This window comes from Ovis canadensis, chromosome 6 (assembly GCF_042477335.2).
Source record: "Ovis canadensis isolate MfBH-ARS-UI-01 breed Bighorn chromosome 6, ARS-UI_OviCan_v2, whole genome shotgun sequence".
NCBI classification, from domain to species: Eukaryota; Metazoa; Chordata; class Mammalia; order Artiodactyla; family Bovidae; genus Ovis; species Ovis canadensis.
In genome coordinates, this window is record NC_091250.1 from 73291991 (window position 1) to 73312153 (window position 20163).

Below are 20163 nucleotides of genomic sequence, written 5' to 3' on the forward strand. Positions count from 1 at the left end.
GGTCTTAAAATTCTTCATCTTCTTCTTCTAGAACCAGATATGATTTTTACACATGTTCTTTGACCAGTTCTTCTATGGAGGTGGCTATAAAAATGAAATCAATTATGAACTGAATGCAAGGGCATCTCTGATGTGTTTAAGCAGATACCCTACTAAAAGTTGGTGATGCTGAGCTTCCTATATAACTTGAGTCAAAGTCAAGAGGATCAGCCCAACAAGCTGAGTTGAGATGAGTCGTGTCAGATGATACTGTGATTATGGGTGGTCAAGAGTGTGATGGGACGGGGGCCACCGAATCCCACATGAAAAAGACGTAGAACTGCACATGTTAAGTGAAAACGCATCATCTTCACTTCAAATTTTAAAAATCTTCTCAAATTGTATTATCTGAAGAGTCTCCAAAGTGTACTTGTTCATATTCTTAGAAACTAAAAGCCACCCAGAAGGTGATGGCCTGTCCCCATCTTCAGCTAAGCCTGAGTCTTTGTGCTGTGGACATTACCCCTGAACACACGTGGTTTGGTTTGGTTACCAGTGACATGGTCTATTAGTTCATCAGTGAACAAGATTCTACCCAAGTAGCAGAATTCAGGGTAAACACCTAATCCCATATCATTGATGGTCGTCTGTCATGTTAAGTGAGATTGTGTATGTGACCCTTGGGTCGGGAAGATCTTCTGAGGTAGGAACTGACCTCCCACTCCAGCACTCTTGCTTGGGAAATTCCTTGGACAGAGGAACCTGGTGGGCTACAGTCCATGAGGTTGCAAAGAATCAGACACAACTGAGCAACTGAGCATGCACGCACGTATATGTGATTAGCTGAGCTCTCTGTAACATCTCTTTCACTTCAGAGCTGTCTGTGGTCATTTGCAAGACTTCCTCAAAACATATTTCAAAAGCAACTGATAAGCGCATGGTGATAGCTGGATTCCCAGCTCTAAGAGTTATAGATACTGTCTTCAACTGTTGAGTTAGAGACTCCCTGAAGGATTTAGGGGTGTATTAAAAATAAACTTCCTGCCACTACATTGATAATGGGGAATAGATTAATAGCACCCACATGAGTAATAGAGAACGCCCTTCATATTTCAGCAGACATAAGAGACACCTAAACTTATGGATTAACCACAGTCACCCCTATGTGCTAATGATGTTGAGTATTTTCATGAGATTACTGAAAATAGTGTGAAGGCCCATGTGTTCCCTATACTCTCTCCAGTTAGAATATCTATATACTAGAAGGGTTTCAGAGCTTAGAAGGGAAGACAGGAGACTTGTCTAGAAGTTGTTTTGCACAGTAAACAGACTGATCTGGGGTGGGAAAGGCAAGAGAAATTGACGGAGATGACGGAGGGGCTAAAGTCCCTTCCCCAACCACCACTGACCCCCACCACCGTGACTTGTCCTACATCAGCAATTAGCAACACATACGTTAGATGCTACCCATCTATACAGAGTCCAACACTCTTGTTGTATATCACTTAATAACTAGCTAGGAAGCCTTTAGTCAGGATATTATTTGTATTAGGGAAGGTCCAGTCAAGAATGAGAACTCCTCCTTTCAAACAGAAGGACATTATAGTCAGTGGGTTATGTGGGTATTGGAAGATCTGGGAGACCAAATGAGATGCTGAGATAAACACAGAGATGGTCAAGGCAGGAAGACATTACCATCCTCAGGGGAGGCCCAAAACCAGATGCTGGGTCAGTGGCTGGAGCGTGGTGAGGCACCATAGCGGGTGGGGCTCTTGCACATCTCTTGCTATGGAGGAGAGCTGGCCACTACCAGGATGAACAGGATGCCGTCCGAAGCAGAGAGAGGAAGGGAACCAGACCCTGACTTCCCTCATCCTCTCCTTCTTCCACCAGTACCTTCCACTGGCGGGACTCACCCACATCCAGACAAGGGTTCCTCAGCATTAGGGTGCCCTGAAAAACTGAGCAGGCAAGGAGGCAGAGACTGATCCAAGAGCAGACAGGCAGTGGCCCGGCCCAATGCTGGCATTGTTTCAACTATCAGCTGGGTTTGTTTCAACTGTTCCTCAATTAGTAAACATTTAGGTTGTCCAAACTGATCCCTTTATTATTGGACACTTGGTTTATTTTCACTTTCTCCTGTTATAACACCCATAGAGAAGGATAGAAGAACATAAGTTAAAAACTGTTAAAAAGCAAATTCTGAAGAACAGAATTTTTAGAATCTTAACAGGATTGTAAGCTGCTCCCGTTGGCAGCAGAACTGGAAGCAATGACTACTGGTATTAGTCTCTGACCACAATCATTTCTGACCAACATAAAGTTAGGTTTTGGCCAACTTGGTTTGGGCCATGCCATCTGTCACCGAAAGGGGCCAGTGGTAATGGTAACCACCTCACTTTTGCCAGAAATTCCCCAAGACACAGAGTTCTTAGAGTGTTAGGCCTCTCCCTTTAAGTAGATCTCACCTAGACCAACCAGTAACATTGGCAAAACAAAGAATCCTGCCTGCCTTTATTTCCCTAACACCATAAAGCAGTAGTTCTCAGAGTGTGGTCCTTAGACAGCAGTGTTAGCGCCACCTGGGAGCTTGTTGGACATGCAGGCTATCGGGCCCCACATAGACCCAGGAGGGTGCCTGTGGCCCTGGTGCCCTCTGCCTCTCAATGTCCCCAAGATCCCACCCCTGTCACCTGCACGCCTTGGTCTTTGTTCAGTAATGAATTGCACTGCTGACCTAAATAGGAGCCTACTCCCAGGAATTTACAGTCCAGACAATAGGGGAATAGCTTCTCAAACTTTCTCCCTATAACCTTTCTCCCTGGGGGTACAGGAAGAGGGACCTGGTCTAGAGGGCTGACCACAAGTTACCAACAGAACTTGTAATTTTCTGCATACCTTTGTTTAATTCTAATAATTGAGGCCCAATTTGCCTTTTCAAACACAATATTCTGATTTTTTTTTTAATAAAAAGTAAAAAAAAATAAAAAATAAAAAGTAATGGAGAAGGAAATGGCAGCCCACTCCAGTGCTCTTGCCTGGAGAATTCCAGGGACAGTGGAGTCTGGTGGGCTGCCGTCTATGGGGTCGCACAGAGTTGGACACAACTGAAGCGACTTAGCAGCAGCAGCAGCAATGGGCTTCTTCCCCGAAAACCTTCAAACTGGGCCAAATTTAGTTTATAGCTTATCTTTACCTCCTAGAATATGGTCATGTACCCTCATCCAGAAGATGGGGCCCCAAGACCAGCTCACACCATGGGCAGCCCACAGGGTCTGGGGTGAGCACAAGGATGGCCCTAGGGAAGGAACAGTGAAATGGACAGGTCCAGCTGCAGCAGATCTAACCCAGGGGAGGGAGTGAACCCCTCCACACCCTATCCTGCCTCCCCTAGTCCCTTCCCCAAAACTTTCATCCAGGCAGCAGATCCCATTTGTGTGAAGAGAGGTGTCTATAGAATTGCAGGAGTCTTTTGACCCATCCATTGTCTGGCCAGGCTACAGAGTAAATCCCATGCCCAGCCAGAGCTGGAGGAAACTCTGCCATAAGGTGGTACTGTGGCTACCAGAACTTAACACAATAATTATCTGAATGTTTAGGAAATCACCTAGTCCGTAACTTCACCACATGGCAAAGCACCTACACTGTTTATGCCCTGCTGGTGCTGCTGCTGCTAAGTCGCTTCAGTCGTGTCCGACTCTGTGCGACCCCAGAGACGGCAGCCCACCAGGCTCCCCCGTCCCTGGGATTCTCCAGGCAAGAACACTGGAGTGGGTTGCCATTTCCTTCTCCAATGCATGAAAGTGAAAAGTCAAAGTGAAGTTGCTCAGTCGTGCCCGACTCTAGCGACCCCATGGACTGCAGCCCACCAGGCTCCTCCGTCCATGGGATTTTCCAGGCAAAAGTACTGGAGTGGGGTGTCATTGCCTTCTCCGTTTATGCCCTAATTCTCCTGTATTTAAGGCCTTTCCCATACTAAGTCCCTCCCTTGAAATTAAATAACCAATATATACTGCCATCTGGTGGCGAATAGATGAAACCACATGTATGAAATACTGTTCAGTCCCTAAGTGGTGTTAGGCACTTTGCCAACCCCGTGGACCGCAACACGCCAGGCTTCCTTGTCCTTCACTATCTCCCAGAATCTGCTCAAACTCATGTCCATTGAGTCGGTGATGCCATCCAACCATCTTTTCCTCTGTTTTCCCCTTCTCTTCCTGCCCTCAGTCTTTCCCAGCAGCAGGGTCTTTTTCCAGTGCATTTGCTCTTGGCGAAAGCATTGGCGCTTCAGCATCAGTCCTTCCAGTCAGTATTCAGAGTTGATTTCCTTTTTAATACCCTGTGTAGATTAGTCATAGCTTTTCTTCCAAGGAGAAAGTGTCGTTTACTTTCATGGCTGCAGTCACCGTTCTCAGTGATTTTGGAGTCCAAGAAGATAAAATCTGTAACTGTTTCCAATTTTTCCCATCTATTTGCCATGAAGTGATGGGACTGGATGCCATGATCTTACTTTTTGAATGTTGAGTTTTAAGCCAATTTTTTCACTCTCCTCTTTCACCTTCGTCACAGGCTCTTTAGTTCCTCTTCACTCTCTGCAATTAGAGTGGTATCATCTGCATATGTGAGGTTGTTGATATTTCTTCCTGCAATCTTGAGTCCAGCTTGTGAGTCATTCAGCCTGGTATTTCACATGATGTACTCTGCATAGACGTTCAATAAGCAGGGTGACAATATACAGCCTTGATGGACTCCTTTCCTAGTTTGGAACCAGTTCATTGTTCCATGTCTCATTCTAATTGTTACTTCTTGTTCTGCATACAGGTTTCTCAGGAGACAGGTCAGGTGGTCTGGTATTCCCATCTCTTTAAGAATTTTCCACAGTTTATTGTGATCCACACAGTGAAAGGCTTTAGCATAGTCGGTGAAGCAGAAGGAGATTTTTTTTGGAATTCCCTTGCTTTTCCTATGATCTAGAGGATGTTCGCAATTTGATCTCTGGTTCTTCTGCTTTTTCTAAATCCAACTTATACATCTGGAAGTCTTCAATTCAGGTACTGCTGAAGCCTGGCTTGAATTGTGAGCATAATCTTTCTGGCATGTGAAATGAGTGCGATTGTACAGTAATTTGAACCTTCTTTAACATTGTCCTTCTTTGGGATTGGAATGAAAACTGACCTTTTCTAATTCTGTGGCCACTGCTGAGTTTTCCAAATTTGCTGACATAATGAGTGTAGCACTTTAACGCCATCATCTTTTAGGATTTGAAATAGCTCAGCTAGAATTCCATCACCTCCACTAGCTTTGTTTGCAGTGATGCTTCCTAAGACCCACTTGACTTCACACTCCAGGATGTCTAGCTCTAGGTGAGTAACCACACCATCATGGTTATTCAGATCATTAAGACCTTTTTTGTATAGTTTTTCTGTGTATTTATACCACCTCTTTGTAATCTTTTCTGCTTCTGTTAAGTCCATACCATTTCTGTCCTTTATTGTGCCCATCCTTGCATGAAATGACCCCTGGGTATCTCTAATTTTCTTGAACAGATCTCTACTCTTCCCCATTCTGTTGTTTTCCTCTGTTTCTTTGCACTGTTCACTTAAGACTTTCTTAACTCTCCTTGCTATTCTATCAGAACCCAAATCAAGAGGATCCAGTTCCCTTTTGCAAAACATACTTGATCACAAGCTGCTTCTTATTGTGAAATTCTGTGGACTCAGAAAAGAACAGAACCTAGTAAGAGATATTAATAATATCGCTCAATTAATAATCGATTATATTAATGTAATAAGAAAGTGATAATATACAAATATTATATAGTTAATGTATAATCAGGAAATGTTAATAATGAAAACAGTAACAGCAGCATTAATAATAGGTACACTGTGCCTGTGTGTGCTAAATCACTTCAGTCATGTACAGCTCTGTGCGACCCCATGGACTGTAGCCCACCAGGCTCCTCCGTCCATGGGATTCTCCAGGCAAGAACATTGGTGTGGGTTGCCATGCCCTCTTCCAGGATTTCTTCTTGTCCCCGGGATTGAACCCGAGTTTCTTATGTCTCCTGAATTGGCAGGTGGCTTCTTTATGACTAGTGCCACCTGGGAACCACGCTCCAATTTACATATCCATTTACTTATCCATAAAATCCTGGCTTCCAACCTCTGTATACAGTTGGTAGGAATGTAATGATGCAACCACTATGGAAACCAGTATGGAAGATCTTCAGAAAACTAAAAATAGACCACCATATGACTCAGCAATTCCATTCCAAGGCATATATCCAAAAAAACTAAAACACTGATACAAAAAGATCCAGGCACCCCAATGTTCATAGCAACACTGTGTATAGAAGCCAAGATATGGAAGCAACCTAAATGTCCATAAACAGATGGATGGATAATGAAGGTGTGATATATGTAATATGATGGAATATGATTCAGCCATAAAAACAAATTAAATTCTGCCATCACAACAACATGGATGGACCTAGAGTATGACATTTAGTGAAAGAAGTCAGAGAAAGACAAATACGGAATGATTTTATGCATATGTAGAGTCTAAAAAATGAAACAAAAGAATACAGCAGAACAGAAACAGACTCACAGACATAGAAAACAAGCCAGTGGTGTTAACAGTGGGGAGAAGGAGGAGAGGAGGGGCCAGACAGTGGCAGGTGATTAGAACTATTACGTACAAAATAGATAAGCAATAAGGATATATGGTACAGCACAGGGAAATGTAACCAGTATTTTGTGATAACTTTAAATAACTTACAAAATACTGAATCACTGTGCTATACACCTGAAACTAATATAATATTGTAAATCAACTATCCTTCAGTTAAAATAATAATAGGGGTTTTTCTGGCAGTCCAGTGACTAGGACTCTCTGCTTTTACTGCCGTGGCCCACGTTCATTCCCTGGTCAGGATCTTCTTCAAGCCACATGGTGCAGCCAATAATAAACAAACAAACAAATAAAATTCTGGCTTCTTCCTTAAAGGGTTATTGTGGAGTTGAAATGAATACATGAAATTTTTTAAAACAGTACTTGGTGCATATCAAACAATAGAATGTTAATTATTTATAATCATTAATAAGCACTGGCAGGGTGCCAGACATAATAAATGCCGTACATACTTTTATCTCACTGATTTTTGAAACAGTCCTGATAAACAGGAATTGTTACCTTTCCTATTTTGCTGATTAGACAGGTAGAGTTTGCAGAGGCTAAGAAATCTGCGTAGAGGTCACAGAGCTAATAAGTGGTAGAGGCAGTGTTGGAACCCAAACTCAGACCCTAAATTACTCATTTAACCATAGAGCTGAATTGCTGATTCGATGGATTTTCTCAAAAGCTTACAAATTCCATCCTGCCTCACACATACCCCAGCCCTGCCACACACACACACACATGCACACTCTTACACACTTCCGCAGCCCATTCCAGTGAAGAGCTTCAGCACATACTCCTTCGTCCTCCTGACCTGAGTCCTCACCCTTCCCAGGGAAGCTGCAGTTACACTCACTGACTCTATCTCAAGGCTCCAGGGCGTTGATCAGCTATGTGTGTGTGTGTGTGTGTGTACGCTCAGTCGCTTTGCCAGTATTCTCTGGCAAAGAAGCCAAGAAGACCTCTTCAAAGAGCTGCAGACCTGAGGGAATGAGATAAGAACTTGGGGCCTGAATGGAGGAAACAGGAAGAGAAGCTTTGTACATTCAGTTAGGATCATGGGTTTAGGTGAGTGTGGACTTGGGACCCAAACAGCCCCGTCAGGATAGGGATGGGGTAGTTCACAAACCACTGAGCAGGACTCCCGCCTGCAGAAGGGTCATATCGGTGCCTGCCTTGTCTGGGTGTTCAGTGCTAACAGTGTGTGAGCCAAGTCAGAGGTCGTGAGTTGAGGACACTTCCTTCACTGATTCACCAGCTCGATTGTTCAGTTTGGAAGAGACCTTTGATGTCAGGGACTCACTGGGGAGATAACGAACCTGAGGGATCAAGGGGTTACACCACTTTCCCACATCTGCACAGCTGATGATGAAGCTGCTGCTGGAAGGTGGATTTCTTATACCCAGCGTGGACTTTGCCTGGTTGAGTTCACAAACACCAACCCCTCCTGACATTATTAGTTTGGGGCACAAAACCCTTCCTGACAATTAGGACTGCCATGACAATTGTTTTTCCCAAAGTTTCATAAAACATAAATTCTATTTGTTATTAATATCTTTTATGGGGGGGAGTTCTGTGGTCAAATAATTTTGGGAAATACTGAGTTAAACAGGGTGAAATCATTCTTTTTCATAATTGTGAATGCGTTCATCTTTAATCTCTGCTGTTCCCATTCTGAAACCTGTTTGAGGGAACCCTTTGGCAGGAGTTGGAGACAGACATTTGGACACACCTCTGCACAGATGTCCCATCAAGCCCAGTTCTAGATGATGCTGACTCGTATATGGTAGCACGCTGACTGCTAGGAGTGCATCAGATGGACTGTTTGATGGTGCTGATAATAAAGTCTTATAGTCTTTCTCCAAAATTACTGAAGCTCAACCTCTTTAGGAGAAAAGGAAACACGAAAAAATGTTGTCCCAGAGAGTTTGCATAGCCTGCTCAGAAAGGAGAATATGGTTCTGCTGAGAAAACAGATTGATTTAGTAGTCAAGAATTATCTTCTTGTCCTTTTTCCACCATAAATTCAATACTGTCTATGAAGCTGGGCAGGCAGTCTTTTAATTTCTTTTATAAGGCACCTCGTGATTTCTTCAAGGCCTGCTAGTTATTTTTATCCATTCCTCTTGAGTCTAAGTGGTCAGTACCCAGAAGTAAGTGACTAAATATTTTTCAGCTTCACCTGCTAGCCAGGTTAAGATGAAATCCTGGACTGTTTTCTAAACATTGGCAACTTAGTTTATCACGACAGAGTTGAAATTTAAGTGTTTGATTTTACTGTGTCTCTTCCAAGCACTTCAACTTCTATCAACTCAACCCACTTGCCAGCAGCTGCTATGAAAGCCCATTGACTAGAGCCCTCGAAGCAGGACTCCCTTAAGCCTTGGGATTACATAAACTGCAATTCCCAAGCTGGGAGGGGGAACCACGGTCCCTCCTATCTCTCTTAGCTTGTGCCATGCACGTGACTTTTGATTTTGGACCCTGGGTTGAGTTGAGATTTGATTGTGGAAAGCGGCAGACCACCTACTGGAATAATTTCTAAAATCTCATACTCACCATTCATTCACTCCCTTCTGTCTCTCACCAGTCATCCCTTTATTTGAATAACAGATGTGACGTGCTCCATGCAGGTAGATGCTGCCCTAGGTTAGGCAGGCAGCTGACAAACAACACCAAATCCCCTCTGACGTCGGCCAGCCCAAAGACTGGAAACATCTTTGCCTTCAGAGTTCCAGTGCCTGGGGCTGGCTATTGAGGAAAGGTCTTCAGCAGATACACAGAATGACAGCTAAATCCAGAAAGTTTGATGGGCTTTCGATGAGCTCCTTTCCAAGACCTTTCCCCATGTGCTTCTTTAGAGGGAATAGCTAAATAGCAATGGTTTTCTGTCGGTATTAGGTCCTAGCCCAGGAACAAGCAGAACAGAAACCGACATCAGATTAGCGCTTTTTTTTCCTTTTAACTTTTGATGTTGACGTCATATCAGACAATGAAAAGTTGCAAGGAAAGTACAAAGGACCCTCCGTTACTCAGAGTCCCCAGACGTTAACCTTTACTACATTTGCTTCATTCTTCTCTCTTTCTCTGTGCACACATATACACACATTTTTTTCCTGAATTATTTTAATAAATTACAGATACCACCATGTCCCGCTACTGCTAAATACATCACTGTGAAATACTTCCTAAGAAAAAAGGCATGCTCTCATAGAGCCCCAGTATAATGATCAAAAGCAGGACATTAACACTGATTTAATGCTACTGCCTATCTACAGGCCTTATTCAGATTTCACCAGTTGTGGCAATAATGACCTGCTACCAAAAGATCGTGCGTTGCATTCATTGTCATGCCTCTTTTGTCTTCTTTAATCCGTAATAGTCCCGCAGTCTGTCTGTGTTTTTTTTTCCTAAAGTTACATTTTGGAAAGAGTACAGACCAATTGTTTTGCAAAATACCCCTTAAGTTGTGTTTTACTGATATTGCCTCCTGCTTCAATCCAGATAATACTCTTTGACAGAAAAATCACAGAAGTGATGCCGAGTTCCCGGTGCGCCATCTCTGAGGCTATTGACTGGTCTCAAGGTATTACTCTTACTCGCAGTATTACCCTTGGTTATTTGGTTTTGGCACTGTGACCCAGGTCTCTCCACGGTAAGGATACTATTTTACCCCAAGCATGTATGGGGAGCTCTTGGGGTTGGCCAAACGAGTTCCTTGGTATGATGTTATAAAAAACCTAAGCAGACTTTTTGGCCAGTGCCAATACTTTGAGATTAAATATCCCATTCTTTCAGGTTTTTACCCACTGGTCTAAACATCTGTTGATGATTCTTGCTTGAGTCAGTTATTACGGTGATGGTTGTCTAATGGTGATTTCTATAATTCTGTTTGTTAGCAGGCTTTCTACTTGTAAGTCGGAGCTCTCCCTTTTTAGATTTATATCCTGAGGATTCACAGATCCTTGTTTTAGTCAGTGTATTATACTCCTTTCTGTTTGTGCTTACTGTGATGCTCCCGTTGTTCCAGGTTGGGCCAGTAGGACGCCTACAAGCTGGTCCTGTGTCAGTTTGACCTGTGCGTGTCATTCTTTAAGATCATCACTATTCAGAGGCAGCCCTTTCCAGCTGAGTTGAGCCTTTTTCTGTATTCCTCGACTTCCTGATGAATGCTCAGTTAATTTCTCTGCCTGGTTGCACAACTTCTGTGCCCCTTACCCTCCCCACCCTGGCCTCCTCATTTCTCCCCACCTCCGCACCAACCCCCTTGTGAAACTGGATTTTCCAGCAAGAACACTTGACTAGTAACTGATGGGGTCTTAGCATGACCATCTTCAAATACAGGACTGTTTAATTTCAACCCTAAACAGAGGAGAAGAGTCAGCCTCCAACACAGGACTCCAGGAGGGACAGGCGCCGAAGTGGGTGGACTCACCACCCTAATTCATCCTAATGGTGTTTGCTTTTCTCCTATGGAAACCAGATGACGGTTGCTTTGCCCTTTGCTTCTCTGTTGCTCTTTTATACTCTAAAGACAAAGCAAATTCTGATTCTGCTCCATAATAAAGGGCACTGGACAACTGAGTTCTCACCTCTGACCCAGCTGTTGTCACAGTGATGGGGAAGGGAAAGAAGACAAACTGCCCGTTTTGAACTTAGTCTTACTTCAAAAGAGCATATTTTTTTTCCCATTTCCATGGGAAATGGACATGGAATATTTCCTTTTTGCACCTGGAAATGCGAGACCTCACTAAAAGCAAGATATAGGTGTGGGAGTGACACATGAAAAGAGAAATAAATCAGATTTGATGTTAGGAATCATCGTATATGGAAGAATCATTGTAGACACAGGCAGGCAGGGGCTGGGTCAGTCCCCACCCTTTTCGTCAGCAGTCACTCAGCCTTGGACCTTAGAGCCTGTCTCACTGAGAGAAGGAATGTCACTGGGGAAGGAAACACAGGATGGCAGTGTGTGAGCGAGGGCAGGACCTCTAACCAGGAAGAGGCACCGGGCTGGGGAGAGGTGCAGAGCATGGCCCTCGGGTACAGGACTAGGTCTGCAGGAAACCCAAGAGTATACCCTAAAGGGAGGCAGTGAAAGGGGGAGGGGGCTGGGGAGGATCATCAAAACACCTTTTATAATTACATGGCTTTGAAGAAAAATATGGATCCTGTGGTTTTGCAGGGAGATGGGCGGGGAGGGACGGGTAATGTGAAAGGCACAGGTGACTTGTCAGTTTCCTAAGAAACAGAAGTTAAATCTCAGCAGTCAGCTCAGTTCCCAGCATGGCTGAGAGTGTGGCCAAAGCCACAGGGGCAGAGGGTGGGGTCGGGTCAACCTTGGTCAGCCTGGGAGACACTGGGAAAGCAAGGTGTTGCTCAAGACCAGCCTCTTTAGTTCTTTCTTCTGTTTAGAAGGAAACCTTCCCCACCTACAACACTTGAACCCATGATCCTAAAGTTGACCTACCTGACATTTTTCAATGATTCATACCCCGCAGTTGCTTCAGTTACATTGTTACGACCGCTGTCTGCCCTTTCTCAAACACTTCAAAGCCCATTGTTGTTGTTTTTTTTTTCCTTTGACTTTTTCTTGCCTCCTATCCTCTTGACTTTTTAAAAACAGATTCCAAGATAAACAAAGATACTGCAAGTGTGGAAAGGGGCTGGATTTTAGAGTAGGTTGTGGAGATGGAGGGAGGAGGGGCGCATGGGCCTCTTAAACAGATTTATCAAGCTGGCATACGAATTATTCACAGAAAATGGACATAAGTGGGGAGCGGAGGCTGGAAACAAAACCCTGGGCTTGGAAAATGGAGTAATTCCATTGAGAATGCTTTGCAAAAGGAAAAGGTAGTACACATACTGCTGGCTAAGCCCGCTGTGATTTCTGTCTTGTGGAACTTTTGTTGCACTTGAGGTATGTGTCTTTCAGTTGGTGCCACAGTTAGAAATATACCATTTGGTCCTTATTCTGCAAACAGGTATAACTTGGTACTGTCAGCGCTCTTGTTTGTATGCATATGTCACGGCAACTAGAGTACTTCTTCCTTAGGTGAAAAGCTTCTTTAAAAAAAAAAAAAAACATGCTGTATCCAGACAGAGCTGAGTAATAAGTATATGCTTATTATGAATGTTAACTCATATAATCCCCAACAATGCTATGTGGTAGATACATCATTATCCCCATTTATAGATGAAATAGCTGAGGCCCAGAGTTACAGGGCAGAGCTGGGGCCAGAACCAGATCATTCAGACAGTCTCCTCATCTCAAATCTGTAATTACATATGCAAAGACTTTGTTGTTGTTGTTGTTGTTGTTCATATGAGGTAGCAGTCACAAGTTTCAGAGATTAGGATGTGGATACTGGACATCTTTGGGGAGGGAGGTGGTGTAAAACTACTTCCCTCTAGATTTATCAACCAGCTAATCTATACATCTTAAATGGTACTGGTCATTTTCTCTGTGGTTAAAGGCTGATGAAGTAGAATCCTTGGACATCCATTCATGATTGAAAGAAGGAAGGGGAGAGAACAGAGAAGGCAGGCACGCAGCCAACAATGAGTGATCCCTGAGACTTCCGTGAAGTCAGGTGGTTAAGACACCAGGCAGGCTTCCACTGCAGGGGGCACAGGTTTGATCCCTGGTCAAGGAGCTAAGATCCTGCATGCTGAGCGGCAAGGTCAAAAAATAGAGGGGAAAAAAAAACCCAAACCACAAAATAAAGACAATAAGTGATCCCTCTCTCTCTCTAGCACACGCATTATGGAGACAAAGGGACGGGGGCAGGGGCTTTTAATTCTGTCACTGGCTTGGCTTCTTCAAGTTGGTAACTGTTGGATATGGAGGATGACTTAAAGATTCTTCCAGGCTAATTTCTAGGATTTTCAGAGAAAAGACCAGAACAGCATGGTTGGTTTTCACATGAAGAGAAGGTTTCATTCAAAGGGCAGTCTTGAAAAATGTAACTTGGGAATGGGCAGGGGACAGAAGGCAGGTGGGAAATGAGAGCAACGCAGAGGGAAATCCATCTGCCACCAGGAAGCCCGAAGGGGCGTGTCTCTGAGCTGCCAGAGAGTGGAGTCCATGCCTTGTGATGGGAAAGGCAAAACAGGAGTTTAGTCCACATAAAGCTTGTGATGATGACTCAACTGTAACCTCCACGGGTCTGTAACATGGAACATGGATCTGTAACCGGGATCCACTGCCCTATCCTGACGTCCTCTAGTGCTGTGCTAAGTCACTTCAGTACTGTTCTACTCTTTGCAACACCATGGGCCATAGCCCACCAGGCTCCCCTGTCCATGGGATTCTCCCGGCAAGAATACTGGAGTGGGTTGCCATGCCCTCCTCCAGGGGATTTGCTGACCCAGGGGATCAAACCCACATCTCTTGCATCTCCTGCATTGGTAGGCTGGTTCTTTACCACTAGTGCCACCTGGGAAGCCCAGGACATCCTCTAGTACTGAAACCCCCGGGCAAGGAAGCCTCTCTGCTCTCTTATACCGCCTACTGCTGCACCAGGGCTTAACACCCTGGTTAAGTCCAAGTCCCATGGAGAAGGCAATGGAAGAAAACACACAGGTCCTTTTCAATCCCACCTTTCTCTCTCTGGCATTGGTTAAGCTGTTTTCCCTCATTTACAAAATGGAGATGACATATATAACTCCCAGAGTCAGGGAAAGGTCTGGCAGAGAGACAAGTGGCAATAAATGTTTGCAAATACTGAATCGGTGATTTTAGATATGTGAAGGTATTCCAGGTAACCAGTGTCCTCCCTTCTCACATGTTATCCTTTTCCAAAAAAACTGTAACTCTACTGACTTTGACTATCTAGGAAAGGAAAAGCAAACAATTCCTATTGAAATCTCATTCAGCTGCCCGGGCCCAGTCCAGACTGCAAGCGCCTGCAGTAGCCGCTTCCACTCTCTGCGCAGGTGAGGCCCCTCACCCAGAGAGGAGCGGAAGTCTCTGGCCAGGACGGGGCTGGAGAGCACAGCCCGCGTGGTGGAGGTGCCTGCCTGCCTGCAGATGTGCTCAGTCGTGTTGACTCTGCAACCCTATAGCCTGCCAGGCTCCTCTGTCTATGGGATTCTCCAGGCCAGAATACTAGAGGGGGTTGCCATTTTGTCCAAAAGCAGATCTTCCTGACCCAGGGCTGGGACTGCCGTCTCCTGCATGGACAGACGGATTCTTTACCACTGAGCCACCTGGGAAGCCTCTGTGAAGGTTCAGCTTCCCTTATATCTTAAACAGCTCTCAGCCCTGAGAGCAGTACCTGGTTCCCCGGGCTCACAGTTTCAGAGCGTCTTTGATGATGGCCTTTCCTTGGTGTGCTTTGAGTACTTGGCTACCTTACAGTTTGTCCATTCCTCCTGAAGAAAAGGGAAAGAGGAATAGCTTGATTCATCTCAAAATACAAAAGGAAAATCCCAAAGTGGTGAATGAAATAAACATTGAAAATTTTTGTCTTACTGAAGCAGCTTATTGTAGGTGTTGGCATCTAAGACATTTTTGACCTGTGATGGTCACATAATGAACACAGTGAACTGACAGGCTATGATATGTGTTCTCTAATACTGAAGAAGGGGAAGCTGTAATAGTAATGGATTAGGATGGAATACAGTTGTGTGACAAAACCTTATGACAGGATTTTCTCATTCTTTGCTTATAGATCTTTCAAATGGTAGTCTTAATTATTGCTAGTAGTTGAATGATTATTTCTGTCAATTTATTTTCTTGTTACACTGCTGGTTATATTTGATACTTTATATATTCAGTCATTTATATAGAATTAAAGTGTGCAGCTCCTTCATTCTGACTGCAAAGAAACCAATGTCTTCCTACAATGAAACCAACAATCTTTACTAAAAAAAAAAAATACAATGCCATTCACTCTTCTCTCTTTTTTCCCAGATGATAACAAAAAGCAATCCAGATGGGGTGCAGGTGCTGTAAAATGATACAAAGGTAAAGTTGAAAAAATGGGAAATTTGTGATTACCATGAAGGCACTTTTAAACATCCTGCATGGATTCATTGCCATTTTCCAGCTTGGGGCATGACTAGCATTGCCAGGAAGTTAAGAGTTTGGAACCACATGAATATTATTTAAAAGAACACAGGGGCTGGATTTTTAAAAATTTTTTGTGCAGTTCTCCGAGCATGTTGGGAACACTGTCATTCTCTGAGGCTGAATTTGGTTTGGGTTGAATTTACATTTCTCCAGAGAGTTTCAGTGCAAAGAAAAGCTTGGGTTTTAGAAGATGCCTGAAATGGTATCACTGAAAATAAATCACCCCAGTCATGTATGTGCTTTTAATTTTGTCCAGATTCTATTTCATAAAAATGTGGGCAACATGAATATAATTCTATATAAAATAAAGGGGGGAAATTAGCTGATCATTTTGCTTCTGTAACAAAACTATCTTTATTATGTTAGCTCTATTCCATATCTGTATCCATGTATATATATATATATATATATATATATATATATACACACATACCTTTATACATATATCATTTTTTCCACTGTAGGTACAATTTAATGTTAGGTGCCATTCAAAAGTATTTATTGTGAATAACTTTGATGCTAGTCCAGAGTTCACAGTTGTTATGCCTGAAATGGCATCACTGAAAATAAATCATCCCAGTAATGTTAGTGACTACATAATATTCCATTAAAGTGTTGTGCCGTCAGTTCTTAACCACTTATTTCCTATTGTTGAACATTTGTTTTATTTGTTTTCGTTTGTATTTAAATTTCATGACCCACTTTGTTCTTTACCTTCTTCCTGCCCTTTTTTTTAACTCCTTCTTAAGATCTGTTTCCAGTTGGTAGACCACTTTTATACCAACTGTATCTATTTAATTGTTACTGTTTAGTCACTGAGTCCTGTGAGACTCTTTGCGACCCCATGGACTGCAGGACGCCAGGCTTCCCTGTCCTTCACTGTCTTCTAGAGTTTGCTCAGATTCATGTCCAATATCTATTTAATTAGGTACACATATAGGCTTAAAAGAGTAATCATGGAAATTAAGTTAACAGGAACCATAGACCAGCAGCAGAGCCTGTAGTAGAAATATTAATAATGAAAGTTCATAATTAATAAAGTTAATACTTGACTGATCTTCCTTCTTCTCACCCTAGCTATCTCTTCGATCCAGTTCACGTGCCCTCCCCTGGTTACGTTAACGAAGTGAACAGCTGCAAGTTAGATGAAGAGGATACTCTTAAATTGAAAGACAAACAGAGCAGCGAAATCCTGGTGCACAAGGGTGACCCTCCTAGTGAGGGCTGCAAGAGGACTGCGAGCGGGAGCGGAACAGCCTCTCCACAGGAGCCCTGCGGGCTTCCCCGAGGACCACGCCTCTTGGGGGATGCTGTGGAGGGACCCTGGGCAGAGAAGACTAGCGGGGCCGTCAATGGCGTCGGCCCCGCTGCTGTTCTGCAACTCAGTGGTGAGCCGGGGCCCCCTCAGGGAGCCAGAGACTCCTGGGCCAGTGCTGCAAACAAAGGTCACCCGACTCAGCCCTTCCTTGAAGGAGGGAGTGCCAGAGAGCTGGACTGCATGCAGCTGGCCTCGGGAGAGACGCAGGTCATCGGGAACGCGGGCTCCGGCACGCCATCCACGGCCGGGCTTGCCGCCTGGGAAGTCCCAGCCCATGTCCTCCAGACACCCACCCCGGACTACCCTCCGCTTTGCGGCTCAGCTGAAGACAACGCTGATCACGTTGATCACCAAGAGAAGGACCATCTTTTCAAGATCCACTCTGAGAAGGAGCCCCAGGAGGGTGCTCACCCGCCGGCAGGGGAGTGTGGTTTGAATATGCCCTTCTCTGCAAAGAGAAGCTGGGATTCATTAAACGAGGCCGTGACAACTGAAATCCCAAGTGTCTACTTTGACAAAGACGATCCTGCTCAGGACGTGCCTGTGGTCGATTCCAGAAACGGGTGGGAGGAGGCCCCTGGCTCCCCCGGAGACCGGAGCTGGGAGACGGCGGATGAGGATGCGGAGGTGGCCGAAGCCCTCGCGGCCTTAGAAGCAGCTACTGCGGGAGAAGATGTAGATGAGGCCGAGTAGGGGAGGGGATTCTCCAGGCAAATAAGCTAGTGACGATCTGGTCGCTCGGGGCTAGGTTTGCTCCTAAAACCCAGAGCTGATAAATGCAGCATATACGGCTGCAGCCTTACAGGAGGTTGACACCCAGCGCCAGTTCTGATGGATGTGAGCTTCAGTGCCATGCTGCTTGTTCACTACAAAGAGTACCACCGTCTAGATGGGCTGAAACTCAAGAGACTGTAAGTCAGAGTGGACCACGGTGCTGGCATCCACAGAACATGCAGACCTTAAACACCCTGCTGGCCAACCCGCACAACTCCCGCGCAACGTGTGGTGCAGGTGTTTGTGAGAACGCCCTGGAATCCCAGTGAGAATCCGAGGGAAAGAGATTCACAGGACATTCTGTTGGAGTGTGAAATTCCTTACCTTGCTTTTAAGAGCCAAACATTATACCCAGTCAGGGAAAGGTAACTACCCCCATTTAAAGTGCCTAATGTACCCCCCAGAGCATGGCTTACCTTCAGGGACAGTCACCCAGGGAACCAATCACTAACCACTTGTTGGACAGAGAGTGGAGCTTGGCAGCTTTCAGGGTAGAGCAGGAGCCACCTGTAAACAAATGGTTACTCATTAGCTGTGATATCAGGCCACCTTGACCTTAACTTTTTTACATTATTACTTTTTCATCTCCTTTGGGATTGGGGAGTTTGGTCAAAAGACTTCTTTGTTTAAAATTCAGGTTTTTAAGTTTGTGAGATTTGGAACAGCAAAGAGAGAGATGGAGTGTTTTGTGCCATGTAATGTCTGATTGTGATTAAACGATAACAACATATGTGTCTGAGTGTCTTAACTCAATAGTGCTTCTGATTTTCCCAGACTGTTAGTGACCCTTGATGTTTCTCTCAATTTAAAGAGCTAGACTATTAAATTACAGCTGAAGAGGAGACTAGATTGATTTGCCAAGAATGACTTTAACTCTGTCCCTGTAGGTCGAACTCTTGATGCCGTGACTACCTATTCAGCTCTTACTTTAAGGATGAATAGCCCTTCCTGGGTTTCAGTCATTCTGACATGGCTCAATGGAGAATTTAGGGGATGGTCAAGACTATCTAGAAAAATATAAATATGCAGGATTCCTTATTATAGTGTTTCATAACACAAACTCTGAAATCTGACTCACTTTGGTTGGATTTCCAGCTTTGCCGTGTAACCTGGGACAAGTAATATATCCTTTCTATTTGCCCATCAGTTAAGTGACAACAATAATAATAGATATTTATAGAGATTGTCATAATGTCATTGCTCCATTTGGTTATTATTTAACATAAAACACAATTTCTGAGCCTAACAGACACATTTCCCTGGATTTGCTTGATAACAAGCCATGTCTATATACAATGTCACTCCAAGCTTTTAAAGACTGAACTGTTTGGCATTGCTAATTGGATTGTAGATGTGTTTGCTATTTAGTACACCAAAAGCTTAATGTTTCAAAGTGGTTCCTTCAACAATTTCCCAAGTGTATCTGTTGTGATTAGGTCCAGCTTTATAGGATAAAGTGTCTTATAAAAACAGAGATTTACTTATCTTTTATGTAAAAGAAGTCTGGAGATAGAAATCCAGCCTGGCAGAGGACTCCATGGTATCAGTGACTTCTGTTCCTTCTATCATTTGGCTTCCTTCTCAAGGTAACTTCCTGGTCCACAGTGACTGCGGGGTTCCAGTCATTACATTTGCTTTCCATGAAAAAAGAATAAGTCAGAAGATCTCACTCCCGCTCTAGTAAGGACCTTCTAGAGGTGTAATTCAGCCTTTCACTTTTATCTCACTGACCAACATCTGGTTACTTGGACACATTCAACTGCCAGAGAGGCTGGGAAACTTACCTTTCTAGCTATGAGCATGGCTTTCCCAAATAAGTTCAGGATTCAGTTACTGAGAAGGGAGAGAATGGACATTGAGTTTTGAGATTGTCTGTTTACAATCTGCCACATCAGATCCTCAAAACACTAAAGCCTGGTCCTCAAAACACAAAAAGCCGCTTTGCAAGAGATTGAAAGATAACTGTTTTCATTCAGTGCGACACAGAAAAGGCCTAGACCTTTGGTCCAAGGGGAAAGGAGAACTGGACAGCTGCATACCAACTTCCCACTGTTATCTCCAAAACAGAAGATTGAAAAAGAAAAATCTGACAAGGAAAAGGTAAGATGAGGTATTTCTGCAAATAAGTCTTTTTTCTGGGCACAGAAACACACTTCTGTGTTTACATTTACATGTGGACCTAATTTCACATTTTAGGACTGCGGCAGAGTTCATCATGATTAATAACTAAAGTTTTTAAGATTCTTTTTATGTGAACAACTGCTTCAAAAAGGTTAACAGATGACCAAGAATTTCAAGTGCTTTTTTAAAAGCAGGCTGGGCCCCTTTACCTCTACCCCAA

The 20163-nt window shown here is 43.9% G+C and overlaps 1 protein-coding gene across 3 annotated transcripts in view; it reads left to right on the forward strand.

Annotated features, from left to right (window-relative positions):
• Nucleotides 1-18552, forward strand: part of PGCKA1 (PDCD10 and GCKIII kinases associated 1) — a 79378-nt gene extending 60826 nt beyond the window's left edge. For all 3 annotated transcript variants that reach the window (XM_069593827.1, XM_069593829.1, XM_069593828.1), the window contains 2 exons: nt 15572-15625; nt 16808-18552. In XM_069593827.1, coding sequence (XP_069449928.1) covers nt 15594-15625; nt 16808-17741 — 966 coding nt within the window. In that variant the 5' untranslated portion in view covers nt 15572-15593 and the 3' untranslated portion in view covers nt 17742-18552. The remainder of the gene's footprint in view (nt 1-15571; nt 15626-16807) is intronic.
• Nucleotides 18553-20163: the final 1611 nt, after the last annotated feature.